This window comes from Lipophrys pholis, assembly GCF_963383615.2.
Source record: "Lipophrys pholis genome assembly, chromosome: 5".
In the NCBI taxonomy this organism is placed as follows: Eukaryota; Metazoa; Chordata; class Actinopteri; order Blenniiformes; family Blenniidae; genus Lipophrys; species Lipophrys pholis.
Genome location: NC_137628.1, coordinates 32,081,846 through 32,100,276, shown reverse-complemented (window position 1 = coordinate 32,100,276; position 18,431 = coordinate 32,081,846). Strand labels below are relative to the sequence as shown.

Sequence of the window (18,431 nt, the reverse complement as noted above, 5' to 3'; positions counted from 1 at the left end):
CATGTCTTTTTTATTATTATTTAACAACTGAAGTTTTGACCAACTGACCAATGGTAGCAGCCACACACTCAGCTGAGGGTTCTGCTCAGGGAGACAGGGTACTAGGAAACCAGAGTACCCCAGGGAGAACATGCAAACTCCTCACAGAAAGCAGGATTTGAACTAGGGCCATCTCGCTGTGAGGTGAGAACCACTGCACCACCGTAGATGTAAACACATAGATGCGAACGTGATATAAACAGAAGTAAATGTAGAAGAAAACATAGAAGCCTACATGTAGACACAAACTAAACGTAACATGTGCACGTAAACATCTACGTAAACATAGAAGCAACCATGCAGACGTGAACAAATAGAAGTAACAATAGGGAGGTAAACATGTAGACATAAGCATGTAGAACCAAACATGTGGAAGTACTTTCAAAGACATACAAGAAGGAACATGGACATTTATAAGTAGACAAATGAACAAAATTGTACTTACACATGTTTATCGTTCCCACATATGTTACGTCTGTTGGCACGTCTGTTATATATGTATGTGATTTTAAGTGTTTTTACCTTATCATTGATTGAGCATGTATTTGACTCTTCTTACCTCCGTGAAGCTTTATATCTACATTATATTTATACCTGTTTATGATTCTATATCTATCTGTCATGATTCTACTTAGGTTATAATTCAACATACATTATCGTTATGACTCTACATCTATGATCATAAGTTTTTGTTTGTTTGTTTTTACGTTAACGTTTGTTGTTGAGCAGACCTATTTACTACATGTCTATGTCGTAGTTCTATGCAGTTTATATCTATGGCCGGGCAGGCGCTGTGTTTCCGCCCGGTGCATGATGGTCGGCGTACCGGCGCGAGCTGCTGCTGTGTGCCCGCCCGGTTGTTTACCTCCGTGCTGCCACAGAGTCCCTGTGATGAAGAGGACAGCCACCGGCCACTGTGCTTCACCTGACAGGTAGAGAGGCACCGGAGCCGGCTGGGCCCCGCAGCGGGCCCGCTGTGCCGCTGTTCGCGAGCTGGTCCCCCCCCCCCCCCCCCCCCCCCCCCCCCCGGTCAGCCTGTTAGCATTAGCTCGCCTACGTGTAAGCTTGCTGACACTGTTAGCATTAGCCCCGTGTACGTGTTCACAGCAGCTGACGGCTCGTGACCCGGTCCAGTGGACCGTGACAAGTGTGTGTTTGTCTCCGACTTCAGATGCGTGTTTTTTTGTCTCGGATGTCGGGGTTTCACTGAAGTCTTTCAGAGTTTAGACCAGCGTTTAGACGTCTCAAACACGCAGTGTTTGGTGTGAAGCTTGGGTTGTCGACGGCCGGGTGCTGTCACCAACTTGACAGGACTTTAAACACGACACACACGCACACGCACACACACACACACACACACACACACACACACACACACACACACACACACACACACACACACACACACACACACACACACACACACACACACACACTGCAGATGTTACTTCTCCCAGGAGATGAGCTCTTTCCTCGGACCAGAGTCAGGAACCTGCTGCTGATTATCACTGCTGGTTTATTCACAGTTCAACGTTTGGAGTGAAGCTGGTTGTCCTGGACTTCCTGTAATCCAGAAGGTCTTTGCGTACAGCTTCTAACTGTCTTGACTGCCTGACACGGTCCCTTTTCTAACACGTGAATGAATGTTTGTTGATAGTTTCTGTAGCTGACTGGTAACCGTCCGTGGCGGCCACCCCGGGGGATCAGATAGATGCCACCATTAGCTGTCTCCTCTCCTCATCTGGCCAGTGACAATGACTGTCAGATCCTGACTTATTGTATTATTATTTACACCCTTCCTGGTGTTTGTGGTTCCAGCAGGTTTTTTGGGGGGTTTGGACTGAGATGTCGGGAGGTTTTTATTGAGTTTATGTGAGTTGTCAGTTTGAAATAAACGGTTGTTTCCTTTTAATGTGCAGCTAGCCTCCCTGGAGGCGAGTCCTGATGCCATGGCCTCCAGCCGCAGCTCCTCCCACATGCCTCGACCCGGCAGCGGCGTCCCAGACGGACTCTACCACAAGGAACGGTACCAGGCCATGCGCTCGCTTCCTGACGTCTGTCCCAAGGAGCCCACCGGTAGGGAAACGTGCACCTGATGCATGACTGTGAATGTGAAGTCGAGGAAGATGTTTCCATGACATTACTAGTCATATGGTCAACACAATACTCATGGAATTCACCTGTTTAACTGATGACAGTGCAGCCGTATTTAAGAGTGTTTAAATCAGAGAAATAAATGTCATTGTTTTATTTAAGAGTTTTCAAAAATCACATTTGTGGGAGTCCAGGTTGAAGGTGAGTTTTTAAAGGAATTTCATGCGTTCCCTCAGGTGAGGGGGGGCGCCTGTGCAACGGGCCGTCCGTGGTGTCGGAGCATGACCGGTGGACGGTGTACAGCTCCAAGGTGAACCTCCCCGCAGCGCTCAATGACCCACGGCTCGCCAAGCGGGAGTCAGACTTTTTCACCAAGACATGGGGGCTGGATTTCAGCGAGACCGAGGTGATGCCCTCCTTCTACCTCCCCAACATCACCCGGGACCACTTCACCCCCTACTTGCAGGAGATGGCCCAGGTAACTGCGACCTCATCCACCTCAGAGCCCCTCTCTCTTGTTTCTCTCTGGTCGGAGCATGCCTCTGTGTGTGCAGCCTCCTCTCCTTCACGTTCTCTTTGACCGTGCTTGTTGGAAAAGGTTTAATTTTTACATCCGTGTCATTTGAGCCCAGTCTTTGTGACGACGGACCGCATTCACAGGTTTCATTCTGTGCGTGTGAAACCCAGAAATCAGTCCCTGCTTCAGTACTACACCTCTCAGATGTTTAGCAGACTGAATAAATAGAAAAACCTTCTTGTCTTTTTTAAGCATTTTAGTCTGCTTGTTGGTTTTTATTAGGAAGTCTTGTTGTAATTTAAGTTTGCAGCCCTGAAGTTGGTGAATTCTCAGAATATCAAGAAGATGAACGTTGTGAGAAAACAGTTAGTCAGTTAGTTAGTTAGTTAGTTAGTAAGTTACTGGTAACACATCAAAACCAAGAATCTGTTTATGTGGTAGAGCACTTCCGTAAGTCACAAAGAGCTTTAGAACCAACAAATAACCCATGTGACACTTCATTTATCCACCCAGTGCAGGAATTATCCCACAAATGTTGTGAAGGCCCGTTCACCTGGACAGCTGAGCACTGAGCACTGAGCAGTACATCACAGGACACACAAAAACCAAGGGAACATGCCGACTCCACACAGAAGGTGTGTGTGTGTGTAAAATAAATAACGTAACCATCTAAACCCAATGCAAACTTTACACACAATATATAAGTGCCAGAAAAAGAAACAGAACTGAAATGTGCAAAATTTTAAGTACGATAAAAACGCAACCAAGTAAAAACAACAACACAAATACTCAACATGTGAGATGTGTATGGGATAATTGATGAACATTCATTGGCAGTTACAACTTTGATGCTTCATTTTAACATTTTTTTTAACGTAACATTTAGGCCAGAGCAGAAGATTTATGGTTATATTAAGATATTATCGTTGAATTCTAAATCCAAATTAGCCACAGTCTAGATTAAACTGACAGCAGCAGTGATGCTGGTATTAGTTTTAACATTTGACAACAAACACTTTATTCTGGGAGAAAATATCTTTGTCAGCAAAGGACTAAGTTATTGTGTGGCTGTGAATGTATGAACACAAGACTCATGACAAACTGTGTGAGCAATGCTGCACTACTTCTGAAATAAAGCTGTTAAAATTGGTATAAAGTAAGAATAGATATGTGCTCTAAGTTTGTCATACCAGAGAAGTGTGTTGTTAACCACACTGTCTAATTTGAATGATTAATATAAACATAAATACACACTTTATGAATGTGTTTAGAAGAAAATGGCTGAATTCACTTTACACAGACTAAATGTGCCGTTAACTTTTCTGCTTCTTGGATGACTGGGAGTTTAGGACAAAGCGTCTGGGACTAACTGGGACTAAGTGGGACTAACGTTTTAATAATGTAACACACAGCTCACACACTCTCACTTAACACAGTCACGATTTTTCTTTTCATCCTCTTGGTTTTTCTTTTCGTGTCATGTGAATGAGGGATTTGTCCGCTTCATTTTTCAGTGTGTTTCACAACAAGGACTCCACGTTGATGCAGGGTAGTAGTGGGGCCCCATTAGGGAGGTTCCCGATGTGTCATTGTAATGTGTCCTGGGGGTTTCAAGTTGTGTCGCTGATATCTGCCGTCTGGCGGGGGGCCCCCCTAGTAGCAATAAGCCAGTGACTACTGGGAAAGGGCCCCGTGTGGGGGATTGTCGATGCGCTGTCGTTGCAGCGTCTCAAAGCAGTTACATTATTTTGTCATTGAAATTGACTGATGTCAGCCGTCTCTCGGGGCCCCCTTCAGATCGGGGCCCTAGGAAATTGCCTGTGTTGCCCACCCCGTTGCGGAGCCTCTGCCCCCGACTGAAGCTTTATTATTCTTATGCTGTAATGATGTGTGATGATGGTTAGAACAGCATCTTTTACTCCCTTCATGGTTTCATTTCAGAGGGAAAGAATCCACGAACGCTGCAAGACGATCTGTCCAAACAAAGACGATGTGGACGCTGCCTCCAGTATCACCACAAACCACGGTGTGAATTATTAAGCAGCCGCTTCCTGCAGCCTTTGAGCCCATGAATCCACTGATTCACAGCCTGTGATCTCTCCACCAAACACTGTTATTTTATCTCATGTCAGTTTTACAACATATTCTATATGAAATGAATTCTTGAATCCGGTTTGGACAAGCTGAAGAAGTTAAGTGTTGTAACATTACTGAGAACAAGCTGTTTTAAACTGAGATCCTCACAGCCGCGCGCCGCCATTATTGAATACGTGATGAAAATGAACCTGCAATGACTGAAACATCTCGTTTTGTTGCAGACAAATCCCGAGCTGAGCTGGAACAAGTACCAAAGGTAACACTGTACTCGAGTACACTTCCACAGGAGGATTTACTCGTCTCATGACTTTCACATCTGAATATTTAGATGTACTTTATGGTGTGAATGTCTGTGAGGACGATTCAGAGCCACAGTGAAAGAATGAAAGCTTCTGTTAATCCTCACTGGCCCACACAAAACTTCCTGTTTTCCACCAACAGCTCGGCTGTTTAATTTAGAAACGGTGCCTCTCTGATGTACTTTAGTACTTGAGTACATCAGAGAATGTGTACTTTATGTTGATTGTGTACTTTTTACAGTTTTAGGATAATATCTCTATGGTACTTCAGTACCGGAGAAGCTTCTCAGATTTATAGTCTGACTCATGGGAAGCCTGATATAAAAACTGCTCCGAGCTCACGGTGTCGCCTTCTCACAACTCGACAATTTCTACTTGATTGTTGCCGCATGAATACGGGCTTATGTGAGCTGGAACACGACACTGACTGTTTTCCACAGTGAGGTTAAACAGTAGAAGTGGTCTCTGTGTCTTCAGATCTTCATGAAGCTGGACTTTGCTCTGGAGGATCCAGCCACCTTCAACACGGTGCTGCCCTGGTCCCACTTCAACAGCAGCGGAGGGAAGAGCAGCAGAGACGGGGCCTCGTCCAAACTGCTGCAGGAGAAGGTGAGACACACACACACATACACATACACACACACACACACACACACACACACACACACACACACACACACACACACACACACACACACACGAGGAAGAAATAGTCCTTCCTTCCAGCAGTGTCCCCACTGTTTAACTTGTATGTTTTAAAATCAGTCTGTAGAGACACACCTGCTGTTTGTGTCCTGGGGGTTTGAAGTTGTGTTCAGTGCGTGTTTTTGTGTGTGTTTGTGTGTGTAACTGTGCGTCCTCCTCCTTGCAGCTCAGTCACTATCTGGACGTGGTGGAGGTGAGCATTGCTCGGCAGATCTCCCTGCGCTCCGAGGCCTTTTTCCATGCCATGTCGTCGCAGCATGAGCTGCAGGACCGGCTGCAGGAGACGCAGCAAGCCGTGGCCAACCTGCGGGGCCGGACGGCGGCCATGGACCGGGTCATGTGCCAGGGGCCGCTGCGGGCCCTGCGCACGGCTGTGACTCACAACAACTGTGTGAAGCTGCACAACAAGCTGAAGCTCATGGCGGCGGTGCACCAGACACAGCCCACAGTGCAGCTGCTGCTCTCCACCTCTGAGTTCGTGGGCGCTCTGGAGCTCATCTCCACCACCAAGGAGGTGCTGCAGCAGGAGCTGCAGGGAGTCCACAGCTTCAGGTAGCTGCAGCTGCTCCACGCAGGACACACACACGAGGATTGCACAACATCAACGTACTGCGTAAAACACGAACAGAGTGTCGCACTTTTAGCCTCTTGTAGCCCAGAGGTCAGACCGGTAGGAAGAGGGGTCACCTTCAGGTTCTTTAACTTATTGAATCAAATCCTGGCACTTTTATGGACGTTTGTGAAGCGTTTAGTTTGTCATTTCTAAAAAGAATTTTGATGTGAACTGACACACACACACACACACACACACACACACACACACACACACACACACACACACACACGTGATGATCCATGTGACAAGGCCGTTATTGAAAACACCACCACTATAACTACAGTCAGTCATGAAACCAGTTCTGTTGATGATGCATTATTTATTGAAGTCATTGTACAAAAGTAAACCTTTCTGTACGCATACATTTGTCACCTCTCCCCCCCCCCCCCCCCCCCCAGACATCTGGGCTCTCAGCTGTGTGAGCTGGAGAAGCTGATTGATAAGATGATGGTGGAGGACTTCAGTATGTACGCTCGCAGTGACCTGAACCGCAGCTTGAAGGACGAGCCGCTGGTCCTGGAGAAGGTCTGACCGCATCCTGAGAAACCCGATCACATGATTAGAAACCTGCAAATACTTCATCATCACACCTCCTCTCCTTAGGGAAACACTCATCTCAAGATGACCACCCTCATCACATTTACAAAGAGATTTTCATTAACATGAAACAAAATGTTTTTATTTCTGAAGACTGCCAACTGATTTCAAACACGTTAGGTTACTAATCAGGAGGATTTCGGCACACAGATGAGTTAGTTTCAGGTTTATTGACTCTGAAGTCAGTTTAAAATCACATCAGGACAGAAGAACCACTGAGTGCAGAAAAGCGTCTGAATATAAAACACTGTTTTTAATGGATGCTGTGCTCACCACAGGGTCTCAAACCAAATGCTGCCTCAACACAGGTGTGACACACACACACACACACACACACACACACACACACACACACACACACACACACACACACACACACACACACACACACACACACACACACACACACACACACACACACACACACACACACACACACACACACACACACCAATCATATTCAATCCATGAAAGCATGTGATCCAATGAGTAAGCTGTTGATCAGAAATCAAACGTGTGAATAATTCTTAACTGTTTGTTGTGATGTTTTCATTGTTTATCACATGACTGGTTGGGTCAGCTGGGGTTTTTAACCTTCAGTGAACATTTCACAACTTTGTGATTTGTGTCTGATTTGGCTTTAAAATTTCTCCTGTGATTAAATGTCTGCGACTGGGTAATTAATTTAGAGGATGATGCAGTTCTGGAGGATGAGGACGACCTTTTGATCCCATGTGGTCACATGAATGTTGTAGAAAAGCTGAAGACAGCAGGTTCAGCAAACGTGTGTGTGTGTGTGTGTGTGTGTGTGTGTGTGTGTGTGTGTGTGTGTGTGTGTGTGTGTGTGTGTGTGTGTGTGTGTGTGTGTGTGTGTGTGTGTGTGTGTGTGTGTGTGTGTGTGTGTGTGTGTGTGTGTGTGTGTGTGTGTGTGTGTGTGTGTGTGTGTGTGTGTGTGTGTGTGTGTGTGTGTGTCAACACAAACTATTTGTCGATGTGTATGGAGAGTTGTCTGTCTGTACCTCAGTCTGTCTGTCTGTACCTCTGTCTGTCTGTCTGTCTGTCTGTACCTCTGTCTGTCTGTACCTCTGTCTGTACCTCAGTCTGTCTGTACCTCTGTCTGTCTGTACCTCAGTCTGTCTGTCTGTACCTCAGTCTGTCTGTACCTCTGTCTGTCTGTCTGTACCTCTGTCTGTCTGTCTGTACCTCAGTCTGTCTGTACCTCTGTCTGTCTGTCTGTACCTCTGTCTGTCTGTCTGAAGTCAGAGTTGTCAATGTGTAAAACAATTTGTCGATGTGAACCTGAATCTGAAAACTCTACGCATTCGAATACAAGTGCTGAAAATACAGGCCGGTGAGGCTCAGCAATCGCCTCACTAATTTATAAAAAGTGCAAAATTATTGATATGTGCATGCGGTCGGGATTCCATCATTGTCTGCACCCCGTCCCCAATGTCGCATACGCTCAATGAGTCTGGGGCATAGCGCCGCCTGATGGCGGGCAGTCGTGAACTACTGAGGCGCAGAGCAGAATGAAGGAGCCTGTGAGCCTGAGCTCAGGGCAGGAAAACACGGGCTTTACAAAAGTCACAGGTAGAAAAAACGTCCAATTGTGAAACTGAGCGACTCGTAACTGGTGACTTGTCTGTATTTTCAGCACTTGTATTCGAATGCGTAGAGTTTTCAGATTCAGGTTCACATTGACAAATTGTTTTACACATTGACAACTCTGACTTCAGACAGACAGACTGAGGTGCAGACAGACAGACAGACTGAGGTGCAGACAGACAGACAGACTGAGGTACAGACAGACAGACTGAGGTGCAGACAGACAACTCTCCATACACATAGATAAATAGTTTTGCTACAATAATACCCTCATAACCTTTCCTGCTGTTTTCACCTTTTGCAGAGACCTCATGTTTACGTCATTCAAATGTAAAATCAGAGATGCAGGTGACCTGCATGTGATTGAGGTTGTTGGAGCTCTGCCTGCTGATCACTATCCTGATTGTTTGCATGTAATCTTCGGTCTCTGTGACTGACCTGTACTACAGCTACAATCTCTGTGTGTCTGTGTGTCTGTCCGTCTGTCCGTGTCTGTCAGGAGCGTCTGGAGTCCCTGGTGTTCGGACTGTTGCGGCAGAGGAAGCTGGACTTTCTGGATATTTATGGAGATGAAATGATGCTGGCTGCTAAGGCTACTGTGGCTCAGGTTGGACTCCTGATGCACTCAAACATCTCAGAGTGACACAAGAGAAAGCACTTTCACTTGGATCGTCCACCGTTTCACTTGAAAGTGGCCCGTTTTAAAATGAAGCATGACGTCATGATGATCTTTCTGTGTCTGCAGAGCGTCGCCGAAACTGTTGTGCACATTGAAGAAATTGACACCGAAGTCATTACTAAGTAAGTATGACGGTAGTTAGGTTAAGCTAGACCTTCAGCTGGAGCATTTAGTTGAATTTTAACACGACCAGAGGTCTGTAACCTGCAGCATGAATTCTCCATGGAGGACAGTGATCAGATAGTCTCCGGTTCATGAAGGTTGAAAACCGTTGGACTCCATAATTCCACAGGGAAACATTTAAAGATACTGAGCCTCATTATAAGGATTGAGTACAGTGTCCTGAAGTGGCTTTGCATGACGACTCTCCTGCTTTAACCGGTAGGTTTAATCTCTGAAATGTTTGTGAATGTTGTTTAAGGCTGGCGGATCAGATGCGTCTGATGACCTTTCCTCAGTGGTTTGACCTGCTGATAAGCATCTTTGAGAGTTTCCTCCTCTTCCTGCAGAGGATCAAGGTGATTTTAATCCACATCATCAGATATCAAACTGGCTGTTGGAGAGTACTAACTGTAACTGTCTTTCAGGCCACGTTGAATGTGATCAGGAATGTGGTCCTGGAGGTTCTGAACTCTCAGCAGAAGGGCCGTCTGCTGGATGAAGCTGGTTCGGGGCTCTCGGAGTCCCTTCAGGTTCCCACAGTCCAGCAGGGGGAGGCTGAGCTGGCCTATCTGACCCACGAGGGTCTTTTCATCAGCGACGCCATGAGTGAAGCCCGGCAGCAGCAGCAGCAGCAGGATCAGAGTTCTACAGGGGTCTGCAGAACACTATCGGGGCACTCTGCTTCCTGCTCCACAGACACGCCCGTCAGCGGGGAACCCAACAGCTGCATGTAGGTCGTAGGCGGTGGCATGTCCGTTCTAGGCAGAGGGGGCGGCATGTCGGTCGTAGGCAGCGACGGCATGTAGGTCCTAGGTGGCGGCGGCGCGTGTGCCCGAGGCAGTCGATCCGGGACAGAAGAGTTCAGAAGTCCTCTTAATGCTGCATGAAATCACAGATCTTCATGGTTTGTAAAAATATGTCTTTATCGATCCCAGAGCTTCTGTTTGTGTATTCAGGTCCAGCGACAGCATGATGCCCTCTGAGCTGGAGCTGAACCGTGTGATCAACAACCTCCAGGAGCTCCTCTACTCGTCCTCGGACATGAGCCATGACCGTTGTGTTAAAGTCCTGACGGCCCGAGCAAAGGTACGAGGAGCCCCTCGAGTCTCGCCACGTCCACAGAAGAGCTGTTCTGAGTCCCGCTCGCCTCTGCTCCCACAGGATGGTTCTCTGGAGCGCCTGAGCTCGGCCGAGTTCGTGTGTCTGTCTCAGGCGGTGGAGGCCTTCGTCAGGGACACGGAGGAACTGTGTGGCAGGAGGAGCGTCTCCCTGAGGGGGGCGCTGCAGAGCCAGGCCAACCGCTTCGTCCACCGCTTCCACGAAGAGCGCAAGACCAAGCTGAGGTGAGCTTCACACACGGGACTCGGTGAAACCAGGATGAGGAGCAGCTCTGTGGACCTGACCTGCACCAGGACAAATAAACTAAACTACACAGGACAGTTTTCATCCACATGAACTTCTGAGACTGATCTACAGGATCTGTTCATATTTACAAACACCGTAACAAACAGGACAAAACCATGCACAGGTCAGCGATATGAACCTCAGAACATGTGAACACTCCTGTGTGGATCAAAGGTCAGACAGAAGCTGCCCTGAGCTGCTCTCCTCCTCTCATCACTAACCAAGGACTTTGCAGGTTCAACACATGAGAGGACAGATGTTGAGGTCAGAGGTCCTCCCTCTGAATTCAGGCTGATGTTGATGGTGTGAAGTCCTTTCTCAGCTCTGTCCTGTTTGTGTTCTGTCATCCTGGCAGCCTCCTCCTGGATAATGAGCGCTGGAAGCAGGCAGAGGTTCCAGCTGAGTTCCATGATCTGGTCAACTCCATCGCTGATGGCAGGATAACACTACCGGAGCGCAAAGCCCCAGGTACGAGTTCTCCTGTCTGGTCACGCTGGAAGAGAAAGAGCACTGTGATCTGGAAAGCTGAGAGTTTTGGAGCTTTTATCATCATCACATGACGGGTCGTCTCATATTCAAGCATCTCTAGTATAATCATAATGACCACATGATCTTCATCAGGTCGTCTGTAAATACCACCACAAACAAAAATAAACATGTTTAATGTGGATTTAAATTTTATTAGAAGTAACCTTTATTTACATTAACATGAAAAGAAATATGCTGCAATACTAAACACACCAATAGTTTAATATCACAAACAACTTCTCACAAATCTCGGTAATAAACCACACACACACACACACACACACACACACACACACACACACACACACACACACACACACACACACACACACACACACACACACACAGAGACGGATGGAGACACACACACACACACACACACACACACACACACACACACACACACACACACACACACACACACAGAGACGGATGGAGAGATGGAGACACACACACACACACACACACACACACAGAGACGGATGGAGACACACACACACACACAGACACACACACACACAGAGACGGATTGCGACACACACACAGACGGATGGAGAGATGGAGACACACACACAGAGACGGATGGAGAGATGGAGACACACACACACACAGAGAGACGGATGGAGAGATGGAGACACACACACACAGAGACGGATGGAGAGATGGAGACACACACACAGAGACGGATGGAGAGATGGAGACACACACACACACACACACACACACACACACACACACGGAGATCTGTTGTTCTTACACCGTTTGTCTGTGCAGGTCCAGAGAACAGGAAACCCACCGAGTACCTGCTGGTGAACGGAGAAAAATATGCTGTTGTTGGGTACGTTTCTACTCCTGTGTTACTGTCTCTGAAAACCAAAGTGTCATCTTTAAGACGGTCCTGTGACTTCCTGAATTGGGTGAGGATTCGTTTTGACAGAAACTTCAGATTTAGTTTGAGTCGTAATCTAGTCATCAAAATCATTTCATTTTTAGTAAAAGTATGACAAACATTTTTACTTAAGTAAATATGTTGTGATTTAGTCGAGTAAAATAAAATAAAAATTAAGCTTTTTCCCAAAACTACAACTAGTTACATCCCGATTCGAATCCCTGCATTTGGTGAAATAACTTTACTTGATAAACATGAAGCTGCTTTAGCAGACAGTTGAAGAAATGCAACAAAGAACGTTACTAACATTTTATAAACATTTCTGAAAATCTACATAATCCAACTCAAATTCTCCAGAACATTTGAAAACTAATTCCAACATGTGAATCATGAACCTTTTTTTTTTTTTTTTTTTTTACAATATGATGTGATTGAGAGCCTCCGGAGTCAGAACAGTTTTTGTTCTTGAACAGGAAGAGACCTGGAGTCTCCTCCTGTTGCCGCCTTTATTAGAAGTTGGCCTGGCTGCTGGACACGACCGGGGGGGGAAACACTCAAATATGTCCCCCCCCCCCCCCCCCCCCCCCACCCTGTTGAGTGTTGGATGCATGTCGGGGTGTGTCTTTGTGTTTTGAAGAAGTGGGTGCAATGTGTGTGTCTAAGGTGCGGTTTAAAATTGATGGCTAGCGGGGCCCGGGCGTTCTACCGCTGCCAAGCGGCAGAACCCCGAAAGCGGCTTATCGCCTCAAGACCCGACGTGACTAGGTGTGGTTAAAATTGTGGGTGGTGCAAAGTCGAGGGAGGACACAGACCACAGTTAAGTAGCCTGGAGCCCGCCACCCTAGGCACCCCCTCACTACCTATTGTAGAGTGAGGTGAGGTAAGGGGATTGTGAGGGAGGGACGTCGCCCCCCGTGGCTAGGACCCTAGCCCAGCTGGACCCCCCACGCTGCCCCACCCAACCCCCGAGCGGCCAGCCTAAAACCCGGGGGACAACACCCACCCCGACAAAGCGCCACAAGAGGACCCGGGCAGGAAGCCCCCCACCCCACCCAATGGCCGGACAGCAGAGTCTAAGACCCTCAGGGCCCAGTACGAGCCCACACAAACACAAAACAACAGGCACATACTTATATGTACACACACACACACACACACACACACACACACACACACACACACACACACACACACACACACACACACACACACCTCCCATATTTTAGGCCCTGGAGGTCACTCTCAGTCAGCTGTCCATCCAGAACCCGGAGTCGTCGTCCCCCCCCCCCGCCCAGATCCGGGAGCGAGGCAGACCTGGAGCACGGCAGCAGGGGCCAGCCAGCCCACCGGGTAGGGGAAGGCACCCCGCCCCCAGGGCCCTGAAGCCCCACACCCGCCCACCCCGGCCAAACGGCCCAGCCAGGGCCAGACACCCAGCACCCCCATCCCACCCCAGCGGGACCACCCCCAGCCCAGAGCAGACCCCCCCCACACACATACATCCCCCAGCACTCCTCAGACCAGGCCGCAGCCTCCCCAGCATAGATGCCAGAACCTCCCCCAACCCGCAGAACCACCAACCACCTAAACCACGACGCCCGAGCCACTGACGGCCCCCAGAGCCCCAGGGTGGAGCCCCCGCCCCCCCACAGGGCTACATGGTGTATTTAATTATTGGAGACCATGTGGACTCAAATTGTGTCAAATGGTTTTTCCTACCAGCAGACATTCTCTCCACTGTGATGTGGTCTAGAAGTAAGTTTTTAATAACTTTATATTCTGATTACTTTTGGATTTCCAGTTCATGAGCCTTTTTTGCGACGGTCAGGGAAACCAGGAGCATCAGAACTCATGTTTTTCCTCTTTTAATTTCTGTGAGATCTCCTAACAAACAAAGTGCAGGTGACAGGGTGGCCCAGGCGTCACGATAAATCTTCCCAGATCTTTAGTTATCACTGTGGATAGCAGTGTGTGAAGTATGTGTGTTTCCTGCTCCTCCAGAACGGTTCTGCTGCTGATTCGGATCTTTCTGGAATACTGTCAGTGTGTAAACGACATCCCCTCCATCGCTACGGACATGCTGACTCGTCTGTGCGACCTCCTCAAGGTGAGGAAGTGAAGCGTCCTGTGTGTTTGTGAATGAGGAGCACGTCCCTGCGTCGTCAGCATGGCTTTCACGGTCTCTTGTTCCTGCAGCACTTCAACTCTCGGAGCTGTCAGCTGGTTCTGGGGGCCGGAGCTCTCCAGGTTGTCGGCCTCAAGACCATCACCACCAAGAACCTGGGTATAGAGAGCCACCGCTCCCAGTCCAATGTCCGTCTGCAGAAACCGAGCTGACTGTGTGTGTGTTTCTTGGTGTGTGTGTGTGTGTGTGTGTGTGTGTGTGTGTGTGTGTGTGTGTGTGTAGCATTGGCTTCCCGCTGCCTGCAGCTGGTGGTTCACTACATTCCTGTCATCAGAGCTCACTTTGAGAGCAAACTGCAGCCCAAACAGCACAACGCGCTCAGACACTTTGACCACATTACCAAGGTAACACACACACACACACACACACACACACACACACACACACACACACACACACACACACACACACACACACACACACACACACACACACACACACACACACACACACACACACACACACACACACACACACACACACACACACACACACACACACACACAAGGCTGAGTTATCACCTCAGTCCCAAACACTATAAACTTCATTTAAACCTAAAAAGCGTCTGCTGTGTGACTAGAATAGTTTAAAGCTTCATGGGTCCCTCCAGAGCGCTGGATAGGAGTTTACTGTTTCGAGAGAAAGCCAGCAGTTTCCACGTGCTTCCCTCATTAAACACAGAACATGTCTGACAAAACCTGCAGAAAGAAAGTAACCCACAATGTTTACCACTTCTTCTCTCCGTGTACGTTGACCGTTTGGCTCGTTTCAGGACTACAATGACCACATCGCAGAGATCTCTGCTAAGCTGGTGGCCATCATGGACAGCCTGTTTGAGAAAGTGCTGTCCAAGGTGAGGTGAATACCGAGTCATGACATGTGTTCAATATAACAGGGATGGATCCTCAATCCCAACTTCAGACAGCATCTAGTGCACCCACACACTTGTGAGTAGCAATGCCAGGTAGAAATTAGGACAAAAAAAGATTATTGCAAACTTGATGAGCCATTTTATTTATTGTTTTGGGAGTGCGCGGTTTCATATTTGCTAAGAGATTCCATTTTATATTTAATTGTTTTTTGTTTGATCTGTTTAAATGATTTCAAAGTTCTTGACATTCCAATGAGAATGGTACAAATTAGAAAAGTCCATTGACTTTGAAAGGGTGTACTTGCATTATTATGATGTAATACCATTACATTTGTTGTTAAGTTGGTCTCAAAACATGATTGAAAGTAAAATCATGTATCTGCAATAATTTGTGGAACAAAATATCGTCCAGCAAAATTTGTTATCATCAGAGGCCTAACGGTCGAAAGCTTTCTCCAAGTCCACAAAACAAACTCCCGTGTCCAGTTGATAGTCTGAGAGCGTGAAGAGCTGGTCCCTTGTTCCCCGGCCAGGATGGGATCTGCATTGTTCCTCTTGAATCTGAGGTTTGGGTCGACTCTCCCAGGGAGCCTGAGAAGTGTGAAGCCCCGGTAGTTGGCACACACTGTCCGGTCCGGTCCGCCAGTCGGGAGGCACTGTACCCGAGGTCCATGCAATACTGTAGAGGCGTGTCAACCAGGACAGAACCACACACTACCAGGGCCTCCAGCTACTCCGGGCATCTGGTCCAGTTCTGGGGTCTTGATACCAACGAGTCCCGACTGAGGACAAACGCAGGAAAAGTTCTGGAGCATGTCAGCGGGTCGGCATGTGGAAAAGTTCAGGATGTATCTTCACCTGTCCTTAAGCTCTCATTCATGAACCTTATGTGAGGGGGGGCCTCATCAGGGGCCTCATCTATCAAACCGTGCGTCGGATCCCTGCTAAAAATGTCCGTGCGCTCAAAAGCTGAAAATGGCGTGCGCCAAAAACAATCGCATCAGTAAAACCGTGCGTACGCACATCTGCACGCACTTTCCTTTTATAGATCCCAGTCCACCTGGAAGGTGGGCGGTTCAGGCCCCGCCCTCAACACGCCCACCCTCTACCATACATGGTCAATGCAAAGGGACTCGTCAATAATTTTGCATGCCCGTTGATCGCCGGCGTTTTACGCCAATTCTTGACAGAAAAGACGAAGAAAAGGAATTTTACAGAGAGAAATGCTGCAGCAGTCAGACGATTGTTAGGTCCTAACCTTCTGTGTGTGTGTGTGTGTGTGTGTGTGTGTGTGTGTGTGTGTGTGTGTGTGTGTGTGTGTGTGTGTGTGTGTGTGTGTGTGTGTGTGTGTGTGTGTGTGTGTGTGTGTCTAGTATGAGGTGAAGGCTCCGATGCCGTCGGCCTGCTTCAGAAACGTCTGTAAGCAAATTGCGAAGATGCATGAAGCCATCAGTGAACTTTTACCTGAGGAGCAGACGCAGGTGAGGCTCCTCATGTGGTTCTCACACACACACACACATACACACACACACACACACACACACACACACACTGCAGGTGACTGACGCAGGGTTCTGCTCCTCAGATGTTGTTCCTGAGGATCAACTCCAGCTTCAAACTGCACCTGAAGAGGCAGCTGGCACGACTCGGGGTGGTGAACGATGGAGGACCGCAACACGGGTAAAGAACCACACACACTTAATGACACACACACACACTTAAAAACACACACACACACACACACTTAATAACACACACAGGTGTGTGTACGTGATGTAACTGGCTTGTGTTCAAGCTGCAGTTGTAGCGGCAAGTTTATATGTGACAACACATTGAAAGTCCACATTTGATTCACCGTTAACGTGGGCTCCCCCCCCCCCCCCCCCCCCTCCCACCCGGCTGTACCCCGCTTGCAGGCTGGTGGTGGTGGACGTGGCCTTCTACACGGAGAACATCCAGGCCCTGCGGAGCCTGGAGCAGCTCGACCTGAACATGGCCGAGATCTGGGAGCAGAAGAGGTGATGGAGGACCAGACCTGGACGTCCACTAGCCCTTTGACCCTCTGATGTGGGGGGGGCCTGACCTGCGTGGTCCACAGTGGTCTGCCGAGGGGGACCAAACCAGTGTAGAGCTGCAGAGAGCCGCCCGGGTGGGACCCCCTGACCCGGGGGTCCCCCAGACCCGGTGAACCACCAGCCTGTTGGAGGCGCAGGCTGAGGACGAGGGGCTCATTTCTTCTTCTGGATGTGGTGGACTTGTTTTAATCAGCAGACTGAGACTTGGACTCGTTTTCCTCTGAACCTGCTGTCGGTGTTTTTTTTACTCAAACTGAGAATCTTGTGTGGGTTTGTGGCGTCGCTTCTTCTTCAACTATGAAATCATCGGTTCAGTCCTGAATCACTGCTGATCAGAGTTTTATGATAAAAATACAGAGTGAAGCTGATCGTGAAGCATGAACATCGGCCAGCTCCGACCTGAACAACCTTCCATTCATGTCTTCATTTCTAAAGAGAGAGTGTGCGTGTGCGTGTGCGTGCGTCCCCCCCCCCCCCCCCCCCACCCCCCCCCCACCTGTACAGTCTCCTGTAACGTCCCAGCTCTGTCTCCACGGAGCTCCGAATAAAGTCCAGCTGAGACATTGAAATGAAGGTGGCGCTGCTCCTCGTCTTTTTCCCTCTCAAGTCACTTTAGGTTCATAATAATATTACTTTTCACTTTTTCAGGTGCAATTCCACAAATTTCTACAAATGTTTGAGAATTGTGTTCAGCTTTATTTCCACACAGAAAATAAGTAGAGTTTCAACATTTGGGTGGAACTGTTATGAGGCTTTGTCTTTTGGGTATGTTCCTGAGTTGTCATGTGTTTTTTTTTATATCTGATAGTTTGGCGCAGAAATCAGCCTTACAATAAAGGCAGAATGACCGTGTATCGTCTCTAATTAACAACTTCAACCAGCCTTTAAAGTCTGTGTTTGAGTCCCACTCCTTTCTGTATTTTTGAGAGGAGTTTGACTGAGACATGATGAGCTAGATGATGTCACAGAGAGGCAAAGTGAGTAAGTGACTGAGACTGTGCGAGTCAAATGCAGGGATTTATTGGATTTGTTTTAGTGTGATTGAAAAAACATTTATATTTACTTGCCG

The 18,431-nt window shown here is 48.0% G+C and overlaps 1 protein-coding gene across 2 annotated transcripts; it reads left to right on the top strand.

Annotated features, from left to right (window-relative positions):
* Nucleotides 1–832: 832 nt before the first annotated feature.
* On the top strand, nucleotides 833–18,214 carry vps54 (VPS54 subunit of GARP complex). 2 transcript variants are annotated; one of them, XM_080463990.1, is made up of 24 exons: nucleotides 833–971; nucleotides 1,959–2,115; nucleotides 2,370–2,611; nucleotides 4,592–4,676; nucleotides 4,969–5,003; nucleotides 5,524–5,655; nucleotides 5,918–6,303; nucleotides 6,766–6,892; nucleotides 7,243–7,272; nucleotides 9,069–9,176; nucleotides 9,315–9,370; nucleotides 9,670–9,766; nucleotides 9,836–10,140; nucleotides 10,367–10,496; nucleotides 10,572–10,753; nucleotides 11,170–11,282; nucleotides 12,117–12,180; nucleotides 14,233–14,338; nucleotides 14,428–14,515; nucleotides 14,639–14,760; nucleotides 15,189–15,269; nucleotides 16,661–16,768; nucleotides 16,873–16,967; nucleotides 17,204–18,214. In XM_080463990.1, the coding sequence occupies exons 2-24, from the start codon at nucleotides 1,989–1,991 to the stop codon at nucleotides 17,307–17,309; spliced, it is 2,925 nt and encodes a 974-aa protein (XP_080320116.1). In that variant the 5' UTR covers nucleotides 833–971; nucleotides 1,959–1,988; the 3' UTR covers nucleotides 17,310–18,214. The 2 variants fall into 2 exon arrangements, with proteins under 2 accessions (XP_080320116.1, XP_080320117.1); XM_080463991.1 differs by lacking the exon at nucleotides 7,243–7,272 and having other exon boundaries at nucleotides 835–971.
* The last annotated feature ends 217 nt before the right edge of the window (nucleotides 18,215–18,431 follow it).